At 41.5% G+C, this 14,521-nt stretch overlaps 1 protein-coding gene across 3 annotated transcripts in view; it reads left to right on the top strand.

Moving 5' to 3' along the window:
* The first annotated feature begins 3,613 nt into the window (after positions 1-3,613).
* The window catches only part of pisd (phosphatidylserine decarboxylase), a 49,500-nt gene continuing 38,592 nt past the window's right edge, over positions 3,614-14,521 (top strand). The window contains exons 1-3 of one of the 3 annotated variants that reach the window (XM_014128221.2): positions 3,614-3,853; positions 5,409-5,479; positions 9,118-9,293. In XM_014128221.2, the coding sequence (XP_013983696.1) occupies positions 3,645-3,853; positions 5,409-5,479; positions 9,118-9,293 (456 nt within the window). In that variant the 5' untranslated portion in view covers positions 3,614-3,644. Of the gene's footprint in view, positions 3,854-4,440; positions 4,580-5,408; positions 5,480-9,117; positions 9,294-14,521 lie in introns of those variants that run through there. The other 2 variants (XM_045689915.1, XM_014128223.2) reach the window with 2 other exon arrangements.

Here is a 14,521-nt window from a genome sequence, read left to right as displayed (position 1 = left end):
CCATTTACCATGGCAGAGGTGAAACGGGCAATAAGTAAGGCTGGGTTAACTTCACCTGGGAAAGATGAGGTGGGCTATGTTATGTTGGCCCATCTTAGTGATGAGGTACTGGATAATGTATTGATGTTGCACAACATAGTATGGGAGGAGGGGAAACTACCAGGCAGCTGGAAGGAGACGGTAGTGGTACCAATCCGGAAGCCAGGGAAGGACCCATTGAGGCCAACAAGCCATCGGCCAATAGCATTAACATCACATGTAAGATTATGGAACGTATGATTACGGAGAGGCTAACTTACTTCTTGGAGAGCAGGGGCCTAGTATCGCCAGATCAGAGTGCGTTCAGGAATGGTAGGGGAACTATGGACCCAGTGCTCTGCTTAGAAGCAGAGGTCAGGAAGGCTCAGGTGAACAAGGAGACTGTTGCAGCTGTCTTTTTTGATGTGGAGAAGACCTATGATATGATGTGGAAGGAGGGGTTGTTATTCATTCTAAATGCATATTCAAACTAAATGCATGCTCTTCAACCGATCGCTGCCTGCACCTGCCCGCCCATCCAGCATCACTACTCTGGACGGTTCTGACTTATATGTGGACAACTACAAATACCTAGCTGTCTGGTTAGACTGTAAGCTCTCCTTCCAGACTCACATCAAACATCTCCAATCCAAAGTTAAATCTAGAATTGTCTTCCTATTTCGCAACAAAGCATCCTTCACTCATGCTGCCAAACATACCCTCGTAAAACTGACCATCCTACCGATCCTCGACTTCGGCGATGTCATTTACAAAATAGCCTCCAATACCCTACTCAATAAACTGGATGCAGTCTATCATAGTGCCATCTGTTTTGTCACCAATCCCCATATACTACCCACCACTGCGACCTGTACGCTCTCGTTGGCTGGCCCTCGCTTCATAATCGTCGCCAAACCCACTGGCTCCAGGTCATCTACAAGACTCTGCTAGGTAAAGTCCCCCCTTATCTCCGCTCACTGGTCACCATAGCAGCACCCACCTGTAGCACGCGCTCCAGCAGGTATATCTCTCTTGTCACCCCCAAAGCCAATTCCTCCTTTGGCCGTTTCTCCTTCCAGTTCTCTGCTGCCAATGACTGGAACGAACTACAAAAATCTCTGAAACTGGAAACACTTATCTCCCTCACTAGCTTTAAACACCAGCTGTCAGAGCAGCTCACAGATCACTGCACCTGTACATAGCCCATCTATAATTTAGCCCAAACAACTACCTCTTCCCCTACTGTATTTATTTATTTATTTTGCTCCTTTGCACCCCATTATTTATATTTCTACTTTGCACTTTCTTCCACTACAAATCTACCATTCCAGTGTTTTACTTGCTATATTGTATTTACTTTGCCACCATGGCCTTTTTTGCCTTTACCTCCCTTATCTCACCTCATTTGCTCATATTGTATATAGACTTATTTTTCTACTGTATTATTGACTGTATGTTTGTTTTACTCCATGTGTAACTCTGTGTTGTTGTATGTGTCGAACTGCTTTGCTTTATCTTGGCCAGGTCGCAATTGTAAATGAGAACTGGTTCTCAACTTGCCTACCTGGTTAAATAAAGGTGAAATAAATTAAATAAAATTCATGCTTGATATAATAAGGGTAGGAGGAAGATCAATCATGGTCAATGAAGTTTAGTCTCAGGTACGGCCGGATATTGGGAGGTTGTTATTTGCAGATGATGGGGCCTTATGGAAGAGGGGAAGAAATGTCCCTTACGTAGTCAGGAAGGTACAGGAAGCAATTGATGAGGTAGAGCGGTGGGCATTAATGTGAGGATTCAGGTTCTCTGTAGAGAACTGAGACAGTGTTCTTTACCAGAAAGAAGGTGGGAGATGAGGTTATTGGGAGATGAGGTTATTTCGGAGAAACTTGGAGAGGGTGGGGGCCTTCAGGTTCCTTGAGGTGTACTTTGACACTAGGATGATCTGGGCAGAACACATTGAGAGAGTTTGGCTCAGTTGGTAGAGCAAGGTGTTTGCAACGCCAGGGTTGTGGGTTTGATTCCCACGGGGGACCAGTACGGAGAAGAAAAAAAATGTATGAAATGTATGCATTCACTACTGTAAATCGCTCTGGATAAGAGCGTCTGCTAAATGACTAAAATGTAAATGTTAAATGTGATGCGCTGTCTGACAAGGAAGGAGTGGGGGGCTGGGTGTTCCTCGGTAAGGACCACGTATGTTGCATTGATCTGATCTGTAATAGACTATGGCAGTATAGCATATGATTGGAAAGGCTAGATGTCATACAGGGGCAAGGACTCAGAATATGTAGTGAGGCGTTTCGGATGTCCCCAGTGGCTGCACTATAGGTGGAAATGGGGGATATGCCATTGCAGATTAGGAGACAGCAGCTGGAAATTAATTATTGGGTCAACCTACAGGGACATGGGGTGTGTCATCCGGCAAAAGGGATTTTACAGGCATGCTGGGAACATGAGTGAAGACAGAACACAAGCTTTTGGTGGGTGGGTAATACCCAGGTGAAGGAGATGGGACTGTATGAAACGGAGTTAAGTCCAACAGTAGCTATTCCTGTAAATTCCTGTAAATCCACCATTGCTACTCCCGCCTCCAGTAGTTGATCTAGAAGTGTTGGAGAGACTACAGAAAGATAGGGAGGGTGTTGATCCATCTGATTTGTTTAAGAGACATCTGGATACTGTGTATCAGAATTTTGTGGCCATTTACACAGATGGTTCAAAAGATCCAAGAACAGGACGTACTGGGTCAGCATTTGTAGTGTAAGAATGTGGGGTGGCAGTCAGGAAACATATTACAGATCATCTTGCTGTATATACGGCGGAGCTGATGGCCATACTGTTGGCCTTGCAGTGGGTGGAGGAAGTCAAGCCAGACAGAGTAGTTGTTTGCTCTGATTCATGTGCAGTGTTGATGTGTCTCCAGTCCTTTAGCTCACATAGCAGACACAACCTGCTTTGAGGTGCTACAAATCCATGGCAGGATTAGACAGATGGGTATACAGATCAGATTAACTTGGATGCTACCCCATGTGGAGGTGATAAGCAAGACAGAGGGGAAAAGCCTGATATGGACAGTGATGGTGCAGAGATGGCAGGAGCAGTGCAATAGAGATACTAAAGGCAGGCATTTATTTAAAGTACAGCGGAACGTCAGGGAGGGGAGGACAGCAGGAAGGGACAGAAGAGAAGAGGATATTTTTACAAGATGAAGGGTGGGACACGGCCGGTTGAATAAGACTTTAAATGTGATAGGAAAGCATCCAACAGGAAAGTGTGATTATTGCCAGGAAACAGAGACCATGGAGCATGTATTACTACAGTGTGGAGGGCAGTACCAGAGGGAAAGAGAGAGGCTGATATCTAGTATCAGAGTATATTGAGTAGAACGTCATTAGATATAGTCTCAAATATGTTATCTTTGTTTAAGAGCAATGGAGCTGGCAGGTAGGATTTAGTTTCTCCCGGTCTCTGGCCCACACTCCAGTACAGTATGTGTCGGTAACGCACCACACGTGGATGCCAACCGCCGATAAACCCCGAAGAAGAAGAATAATTAACAGCAGCGTTCCTCAATACCGAGTTATGATTGGTTGTTAACGCTAGCGTTCTAGGCGTCGCGTTGGATGTGGAGGCCGCATGGTTTATGTAGGAGCATACAAGGAGTAGTTGAAGCACGCTGGAATTTTGTAGTGGATTTGAGGAAATTAAAAAGCCTTTTGGTATTATTGATGTTTGACGAAGAGTATCTCCCTTCACATGTGAAGATGGGATGTGTTAGATTTTCGGCGAGAACGTTTGTGTCCAATCCGTTGTTTTGCCGGAATTGCAAAAGGTATGGACATGTATCAAGTGTGTGCAGAAGCAATGTTGTTGAAGAATCTGAGAGTGTTCGCTGTTGTAATTGTGATGGAAACCACATTCCCAATTCCCGCTTAGGGTTAACACGAGTGAAGTGACCAGGGCTACAAGTGAAATAGTTGAAGGAGCGAAGGGAGCTGAAAATGTGGCGGTGGATGCTCCGCAGACCGTAGATTCAGTGTTCAACAGTTGAGGGGAAACTGATATGCTGATCGTGAAGGTGGATTTTTTTTAATGGTGTTTATTGCACATATGATTAATTGTACTTAACAAAAAGTCAAAGGAAAAACTGGACATTGTAACGATACAGTATCTGCGGCTGAAAAGTTTGAGTATCCAGGACTTCACTGCTGAAACATTGCAAAGCATGTCCGAAGATGCTCTTCCTATAGGGATGGGCGTTCACAGTTTATTCTGAAATAAAGGAGTACATCGTTTATTTTGTTTTAGTTTTATTTGAATTATTTGGCCTGAAATACAACAAACAGTAGGTGGCAGCATGCACCTATAGCATTTGTTTGGGGAGTAATATATTTCTTAAAGACCCCGTACAGTAGGTGGCGGCAATACATCGATAGGTGTTGTCTGCCATAACGCTTTCAAAGAAGAACATTCGCGTTCTACACACTCACAAGATGGCAGCGTCCTTAGGAAAGGTGTGCTCTTATCAGCTGCCACTGACTGCAGGGAGATGTGGCAGGTAATATACGTTGCTTTTTCAATGTGTGGTAGCTTCACACTATTGGAAGAGTCGTAAGACACAGTAGCTGTCTTGGTGGGAGAAAATTAATACTGGTTTGCTCATTTCATAAATTCTTGCAGCAAACATTAGCTAGCCAGCTAGTGTTAGCTAACTAGCAAGCTCTTATCTTATGATGCCAATGTCGTGTTACTCGTGTCAACAAATCTACTTGTCAGCAATATAGTATATTATATACTTATATAAACCGGGTGGTTTGAGCCCGGAATTGGCAAAAAAGTGTCCTATACCACTGGTATGACAAACATTTGTTTTACTGTTGTAATTCTGTTTATAACAGAAATGGGGCACCTCGGAGGTTTGTAGTATATAGCCAGTATACCACAGCTAAGGGCTGTATCCAGGTACACCCCCTCGTGCCTTATTGCTTAAGTGTACCACACCACTTTATGATTCTGCATTGTCTCTGTCAAACTGTCAGTGACAGTGTCACACAGTTTAGTTGTTGCACCGCCAGCAAAATAGTAGCTTTATTGCACCAATAATATGCTCTGGTGTAGTGCTGTTTCTGGAACATGCCTTAATATTAATAGCCTTACAGACATGTCCAACCAGAACAGGAGGGTTGCCGTTTATGTTCCTTTTTGACCTCATCTGACTGTCAAACTGCCACTTCTCAGTTCTTGGTATAGTTTGCAATGGTTTTTGGTTTGGGTATTGTATCATAATGCCAATAAGTTTGTTGACACAGACAAGTAGGAAAATCTACATTTTGGAGTCCATCTCATTGGGTACATTTACAATATGTGCTGCTTCTGTCTGTCTGCAGTGACTGGCTCCTCCTCAGAGCACAAAGAGCCCGGCAGTTTCAGCAGTGGCCATGGTGTTCATTATCCAGTGGTGAGTTTCACACTGACATCCTCAGTCCCAGACCTGACCCAGGTTTTTACAACCTACATATTGGTGACTGAGGCTGTGACACACTCTTAGGCTACCTTCGCATTAGTCCCTGTGCTAATAAATAAGATGAACACACAAGCTTTACTACACTCTACCCTTCTGTATCGCTTACAAACTTTCTTTTAATCTAACTGCGCTGTCCAATTTACAGGAGCTATTACAGCGAAAACATGCCATGCGATTGTTTGAGGACGGCGCCCCACATCAAAATATATTTTCCACCGGCAAAGGTTTCATACATTCACATAAAGATTAAATATTCACTTACTTTTTGAAAATCTTCCTCTGATTTGTCTTCCAGAGTCCCAGAGATGACATGTAGTGTCGTTTTGTTAGGTAACATCTTTTTTATATCCCAAAAAGTCAGTTTAGTTGGCGCAATTGATTTGACTAATCCACTCGTTCAACTAGCAGGGAAAGGAATCCGAAAATCTACCCCTAAACTTTGTTTCAAGTCAAAATATGTTTATTTACTCCTCAGACACCCTAAAATGTAATCAAACTATAATATATCTTTCGGAAAGAAGTATGTGAAACCAATTTTAGCAGGTGCGCAACTTCATCATGGCGCGCGATGACACGGATTTTCAAGACTGTTTACATACAAAAACTCTTATTTCTTTGTTTTTGAAGTTACAAGCCTGAAACTTTGAACAGACTGCTGACACCCCGTGGAAGCCATAGGAATTGCGTCCAGGGAGCTATTTTACAATATGAGCTTTCTCTTACATTTCTAAGAGGATGGTCTCTCAAAAAAATAAACATCTGCTTGGTTTTTCTTTTGATTTTCTCCTACCATATCTGTTATATTCTCCTACATTATTTTAACATTTCTACAAACTTCAAAGTGTTTTCTTTCAAATGGTACCAATAATATGCATATCCTCCAATGGCCTCACAGGGTCGCCATCTCACCTCTGACACCAAGGTAGCAAATTCAGAGACAGTGAGGCCAGGTCATCTGATGCAGCACCATCACTTTTCTTGGTCAAATAGCCCTTAGACAGCCTGGAGGTGGGTTGCGTCATTGTCCTGTTGAAAAAAATGATAGTCCCACTAAGCGCATACCAGATGGGATGGCGTATCGCTGCAGAACGCTGTGGTAGCCATGCTGGTAAAGTGTACCTTGAATTCTAAATAAATCACAGACCAACACAACTCCTCCATACTTCATGGTGGGAACTACACATGCGGAGATCATCCGTTTACCTACTCGGCGTCTCACAAAGACACGGCGGTTGCAACCAACAATCTCATTTGGACTCATCAGACCAAAGGACAGATTTCCACCAGTCTAATGACCATTGCTCGTGTTTCTTGGCCCAAGCAAGTCTCTTCTTCTTATTGGTGTCCTTTAGTAGTGGTTTCTTTGCAGCAAATCGACCATGAAGGCCTTTTTCACGCAGTCTCCTCTGCACAGTTGATGTCGAGATGTCCGTTACTTGACCTCTGAAGCATTCATTTAGCCTGCAATTTCTGAACTGGTAACTAATGAACTTATCCTCTGCAGCAGAGGTAACTCTGGGCCTTCCTTTCCTGTGGTGGTCCTCATGAGAGCCAGTTTCATCATAGTGCTTGATGGTTTTTGTGACTGCACTTGAAGAAACTTTCAAAGTTCTTTACATTTTCAGTATTGACTGACTTTCATTTCTTAAAGTAATGATGGACTGTTGTTTCTCTTTGCTTATTTGAGCTGTTCTTGCCATAATATGGACATGCTCTTTTACCAAATAGGTCTTTCTGTATGCCACCCCTACCTTGTCACAACACAACTGATTTGCTCAAACGCATTAAGAAGGAAAGAGATTCCACAAATTAACTTTTAACAAGGCACACCTGTTAATTGAAATGCATTCCAGATAACTAACTCATGAAGCAGGTTGAGCGAATGCCAAGAGTGTGCAAATCTGTCAAGGCAAAGGGTGGCTACTTTGAAGAATCTTTAATATAAAATATATTGATTTAACCTCTATCGGACCCCGTTCTCATCCCGGTAACAGGATTGCTTGACAAGATAGCAAAAATCGAATAATTTCAATTTCTCAAACAATCAACTATTTTACACCATTTGAAAGATAAACATCTCCTTAATCCAACCACGTTGTCCGATTTCAAAAAGACTTTACGGCGAAAGCATAAAGTTAGATTATGTTAGGACAGTACATAGACAAAAAATTACACACAGCCATTTTCAATGCAAGGACAGGCGTCACCAAAAGCAGAAAACCAGCTAAAATTATGCACTAACCTTTGACAAGCTTCATCAGATGACACTCCTAGGACATTATGTTAGACAATACATGCATTTTTTGTTCTATCAAGTTCATATTTATATCCAAAAACAGCATTTTACATTGGCGCGTGACGTTCAGAAAATGTATTTCCCCCAAAACTTCCGGTGAATCAGTACTACAATTTACAAAAATACTCGTCATAAACGTTGATAAAATATTAAACTGTTATTCAAAGAATTATAGATTAACATCTCCTGAATGCAACCGCATTGACAGATTTCAAAATAACTTTACTGGGAAAGCACACTTTGCAATCTGAGTACTGTGCTCAGAAAAATACACTACGCAATACAGATACCCGCCAGTCATCTAAATGCATAAATAGCATTAGAAATATTTACTTACCTTTAATAATCTTCATCAGAAGGCACTTCCAGGAATCCCAGCTCCACAACAAATGTTTTGTTCGATAAAGTTCATAATTTATGTCCAAATAACTCCTTGTTGTTTGCGCGTTCAGTTCAGCTACTCCGAATGTAGGAAGCGCGCGGAAAATGTGACGACGAAAAGTAAAAAAATAAATCTATTTACGTTCGTTCAAACATGTCAAACGTTGTATAGCATCAATCTTTAGGGCCTTTAGAACGTGAAGATTCAGTAATATTTCAACCTGAACATTCCTGTGTCTTGAAAAACGTTTTGGAACAGAGCTTCCTCTCTCGTGAATGCGCGCCAATGAAGTGATGTCCTTCCCTGGGTGACCAACTTCCCAGCCTTCTCATTCGGTCTCTGTTCATCATAGACGCCTCAAACAACTTTCTAAAGACTGTTGACATCTAGTGGAAGCCTTAGGAAGTGCAAAATTAATCCTTAGTCACTGTGTTCGATTGGCAATGACTTGAAAAACCTACAGGCACCAGATTTTCATTTCCTGCTTGTATTTTTCTCAGTTTTTTGCCAGCCATATGAGTTCGGTTATACTTACAGACACCATTCAAACAGTTTTAGATACTTCAGAGTGTTTTCTATCCAAATCTACTAATAATATGCATATTCTAGTTTCTGGGCCAGAGTAGTAACCTGTTCAAATTGGGTACGTTTTTCATCCGGCCGTGAAAATACTGCCCCCTAGCCCAGACAGGTTAACACTTTTTTTTTTGGTTACTACATGATTCCATATGTGTTATTTCATAGTTTTGATTTCTTTACTATTCTACAATGTGTAAAATATTGAAAAACCCTGTAATGAGTAGGTCTGAAAACTTTTGACTGGTACTGGATATGCAATACTTGTTATGGGAAATGCTTAAACTGTTCCTAATATAAACCTCTGTGTATATGCAGGGCGAGGGCGTTTCAATGCAGCCTCTCTAGGCCTTCAGGCTCGTGTCAGGCCCTTTCCCCTCCTCATCGCCACCGGCGGAGGGTACATGGGATACGACCAGTACGGTCGCTACAAGGACCGCGAGTTAACAAAGATTGGCATCGAGGTGCCTCCACGCATCGCCAATGAAACCCAGGTAGGATAAATTCTATTGTACTGTATCTTTGGACCTGGTCATGGTCCCAGCTACCAGGATGTGTATTGTGCAGAAGAATATCACTTGTCTTATGCTTGCTGTCAACACTAATTCAGTGCACTGTTTATTGGTTGGACTTGAGTAGCTTACTCGAATTGCAACTCGCCAGCAAGGAAAATCCACACCTGGTATGATTGAGCACCGTGGTTTTTCAGTCCCTCCATGTAAGACCAATGCACAACCTCAAGTTGACACCTCTGGATGCTGAGAAGTGTGTACAGATCTAAGACTCAAAGAATTTGTTATGGATGATTGAGCTCCTACGTGTTTGTCCGCTCTTTTCTTTTCTTCCTGCTTGCTGGCATTGTCTGTGTTCTGTTGCTCTATTTTGCGTTGTCTGTATTTTGTGGCTCCACAGGGAATATGTTTGTGTCGCCATAACGCTGTTCCTTCCCCAATAGTTGGAAAGTACTTACCCTCATGTTCAAGATGAGCAGCTGTTGTGAAATGAATTGCTTTCACATGAAGACATTTTCAGGTCTGTTGCACCTATGATCTAGCCTATGTAGGCAAAATATTGTTTGCTGAGAACACAACATTGCTTTGAATGATGCCAGGTATGTTGGCTTCATCAGTTTATGTTCTCCGTGTTTAGTTCTGTTTTTCTGAGTACAGAACAAGGCCTATTTGGGCCTCTAACGCCTTACACGTTTTTGACTTAATCAAGTTGGTTTGGAACAGCTGGATTAGCGAACCTGATCCAGAAGTGATACTGAGGCTCATTCTGTGAGATTTTACTGTTCGATTTGTGACACGTGAGGAGGGTCACCGTGTTTTTAGTGTCCATAGTGTTGGTGTCATATAGGAGTAATCAAAACAGGCCCTTTGTCTGTGTGCCATAGGAATAATCACAACAGGCTTCACAAAGCCTATTGTTTGCTTAGGCTATTTAACATGGGAGAGAGCCAAGTGGCACCGTAGGTGATGTCATTGCAGATAACTTCCGTAACATCAGATCGGATTGGCTAAGCATAGGTTATAAGCCTGTTTTCCATGCCGTTTCAGGGACTTTTTCTCCTCTTTCTGTAGTGTAATCATCTTACCATGAGTGTTAGATACTGTACAAGGCCGACTTTTTAAAATCACCTATCTATTTAACGGTCCATTTTGGAGCCTTCAGGGCATTTACCTACATGAAGTTCAAGAGGATCACAGCGCTGCAGAGACAAGATGCAGCAATAACGTAGCCTATACATGAAGCAATATATATCTCACTTCTTGCGCAAGTTATCATGGGTAAAGCCCAGGTTGCAGTATTGTATTTGCAAGTGTGTGTGTGTGTGTGTGTGTGTGTGTGTGTGTAGGCACTAGGCATAAAGCAATGTGTACAGTTGAGGTCAAGTGATAGCCTGAAAGGTAGGTTTGGGAATTGCCAGGGACCTCATGATATTATCACAATACTTGGGTGCCGATATGTATTGCGATTGTCACGATTCCATACAATGTATTCAGACCCCTTGGCTTTTTCCACATTGTTACGTTACAGCCTTTTTCTAAAATGTATGACATCGTTTTTTCCCCCCTCATCAATCTACACACAATACCCCATAATGACAAAGCATAAACGGGGTTTTAGACTTTTTTTTATATATAGATAAATGTTTATCAGATTTACATAAGTATTCAGACCCTTTACTATACTTTGTTGAAGCACCTTTGGCAGCGATAACAGCCTCAAATCTTCTTGGGTATGACGCTACAAGCTTGACACACCTGTATTTGGGGAGTTTTTCCCATTTTTCCTCTGCAGATCCTCTCAAGCTCAGTCAGGTTTGGTATTTTATTAGGATCCTCATTAGCTGTTGCAAAAGCTGCAGCTACACTTCCTGGGGTCCACACACAAATATCATACCCCCAAGACGTGCTAAATATACCAAATAAAATGCTATTTCTTTAATATGAGGACATTTTCTATTCTCTTTCCCTCTGTAGATTCAGTGCCTTTGTTCACACTATTTATGGACTTAACCTGTTAGGGCTAGGGGGCAGTATTGACACGGCTGGATAAAAAAACGAACCCGATTTTTTAATCTGGTTACTACTCCTGCCCAGTAACTAGAATATGCATATAATTATTGGCTTTGGATAGAAAACACCCTAAAGTTTCTAAAACTGTTTGAATGGTGTCTGTGAGTATAACAGAACTCCTATGGCAGGCCAAAACCTGAGAAGATTTCAAGCAGGAAGTGGCCTGTCTGAGAAGTAGTGTTTCATCTTGGCTCTTTTTATTGAAGACTCAGGATCTGCAATAACGTGACACTTCCTACGTCTTCCATAGGGTCTCAGAGCCCGAGAAAACGTTGAACGATATCGAGGCAGGCTCTGGCTGAAACACTTTATCGCTTTTGGCAAGTGGCCACTCGGAGTACTATGGGCTTAGGCGCGTGCCCGCTTCGACCGAATGCTTTCTTTTCCTTTGTCTGTTTATCTAAACGCAGATTCCCGGTCGGAATATTATCGCTTTTTTATGAGAAAAATTGCATAAAAATTGATTTTAAACAGCGGTTGACATGCTTCGAAGTACGGTAATGGAATATTTAGAATTCTTTTGTCACGAATTGCGCCATGCTCGTCACCCTTATTTAGCCTTTAGGATAGTGTCTAGAACGCACGAACAAAACGCCGCTGTTTGGATATAACGATGGATTATTTTGGTCCAAACCAACATTTGTTATTGAAGTAGAAGTCCTGGGAGTGCATTCTGACGAAGACAACAAAGGTAATAACATTTTTCTTATAGTAAATCTGACTTTGATGAGTGCTAAACCTGCTGGGTGTCTAAATAGCTAGCCCTGTGATGCCGGGCTATCTACTGAGAATATTGCAAAATGTGCTTTCACCGAAAAGCTATTTTAAAATCGGACATATCGAGTGCATAGAGGAGTTCTGTATCTATAATTCTTAAAATAATTGTTATGCTTTTTGTGAACGTTTATCGTGAGTAATTTAGTAAATTCACCGGCAGTGTTCGGTGGGAATGCTAGTCACATGCTAGTCACATGCTAATGTAAAAAGCTGGTTTTGATATAAATATGAACTTGATTGAACAAAACATGCATGTATTGTATAACATAATGTCCTAGGGTTGTCATCTGATGAAGATCATCAAAGTTTAGTGCTACATTTAGCTGTGGTTTGGGTTTATGTGACATTATATGCTAGCTTGAAAAATGGGTGTCTGATTATTTCTGGCTCGGTACTCTGCTGACAATCTAATGTTTTGCTTTCGTTGTAAAGCCTTTTTGAAATCGGACAGTGTGGTTAGATTAACGAGAGTCTTATCTTTAAAATGGTGTAAAATAGTCATATTTTTGAAAAATTGAAGTAATAGCATTTCTAAGGTATTTGAATAACGCGCCACAGGATTCAACTGGCTGTTGAGTAGGTGGGACGCAAGCGTCCCACCTTGCCCATTTAAGTCTCTTATACTTTCCTACTACTGTACTGTTAAGCGAGAGACTTTCTTTTGACAAAATTCGACCTGACAAAACATCTGTAAACTGACAGTTTGGTGGTCTTATTTGCTGTAGCTACAAAAGGGCGATTATTTATTCACCAAAACTGTAATACATTTTTGCTTATTGTGAAATATACTCTTTGGGGGGCCTGGCCAGCAGACTTGCTCAATAGGGCTTTGCAATGAATCGAGTGTGGGGTGAGGTTCCCAGTGGAAATGCAAGCTCATTGATGGTATGGGGGATTGTTTTAGGGAATTTCCTTGACTGCAAATGAAGTTCTCGCTATATTGTAAATAAACATGGAACAGCAAACATGATGGACTTTCGGTTCCACCCCCTGTGAACTGTTCAGTACAACATGCAACGATCAGAAAGTGCTTAGCAAGGTTCTATGGTCAAGGCCAGCATTGGCAGCTCAACTTCCCGCACAGTCACATACTGATTGTGAACACACACACATGCAGACACACCTGGGCGCGCACATACACACAGTGAAATGTGAACACTAGGGCTGGATGACATGGCCAAAATACATCGTATGGTACTTTCCTAATTTTCTTTACAGTATTTGGTCCTATTCTTTTTTCGGAATGATAAAATATCTACATTTCTCATTCACAATAATTATCCTTTGACTGCATGTTCGGCTTCAATTGCGGTTCTTACTTTTGCCACGAGGGAATTCCAGGCGTCTCTATTTGGCAAGCGTACCTTCCTGAAGTTGTTGACTTGTTATGCTGGCAAGTTTGCTAGCAGTCCTCAGCTGTTGGCAGTTTCATACTGTATTTGTATTTTGAAATGCGTATTTAAATTACTTTAGTATTTTGTAAAGTAGATTTTTACGGCCTGAACTACAATCCAATGTATTTTGTAACAAGATATTTCCGAAAACTGTAATTTGTTTTCAAAATAGTTTTCTATACTTTTTGTTGTTGTGCAATTCACAACTTTCTGGCACCATTTCACCCTGCATTCGTATCAAAGTCTCATGGTGTGATAAGTGTCTGCTAAATGAACACTTGCAACGCACGCTGGGTATTATTTGAATGATACCCCTGAAACAAGGCCTAAAATAATAACCAGTGTGCTTTGGAATTGTTTACGTTTTGGTCATTTTATCAGACACACTTAACCAGAGCGACTTAGTCAGTGCATTCGACTAAGGTAGATAAACAATCACAGACATAGCAACTGAGTTTTTTTGTTGTTGCTGATAATGTTGCAAATGTATTTCGAAATGACTAAATACCTCCAATATACCTGTATTTAATCGTAATACAATACTTTGAAAAAGTGTTTTGGTTTGATATGTTGGTCTTTAGTGTCTTGTGTTTGTAACAAGATACATTTTGATGTATCTTTTGCCCAGCTCTGAAATATTTAATGTGACAAATAAAACATAAAAATACCGTTTTTATAGAAGGTCATGTAAAAATCCAAACTGGTCCGTGAATGAATACCGTTATAGTTTTTACAGTTTATCGCCCAGCCCTAGACAACACACACACACAACCCATTGGAACAAATACATAGTTTGGCCCACGCTTCTCAAAGAACCAAATGCACATGCCCTCCTAACAATGGCCTGAGTTTTTCTCCGGATGAATTTGGGCTGAGACGTGACTGGAATGGTAATGAGCAGACTGGAGAGGGGCCCTCACTTTTCCCTCGGACAAGCCAAAGACACATGCACAATTCTGAGCCAGCTAC

This window comes from Salmo salar, chromosome ssa11, assembly GCF_905237065.1.
Source record: "Salmo salar chromosome ssa11, Ssal_v3.1, whole genome shotgun sequence".
Taxonomy (NCBI): Eukaryota; Metazoa; Chordata; class Actinopteri; order Salmoniformes; family Salmonidae; genus Salmo; species Salmo salar.
This window is presented reverse-complemented; position numbering and strand designations above follow the sequence as displayed.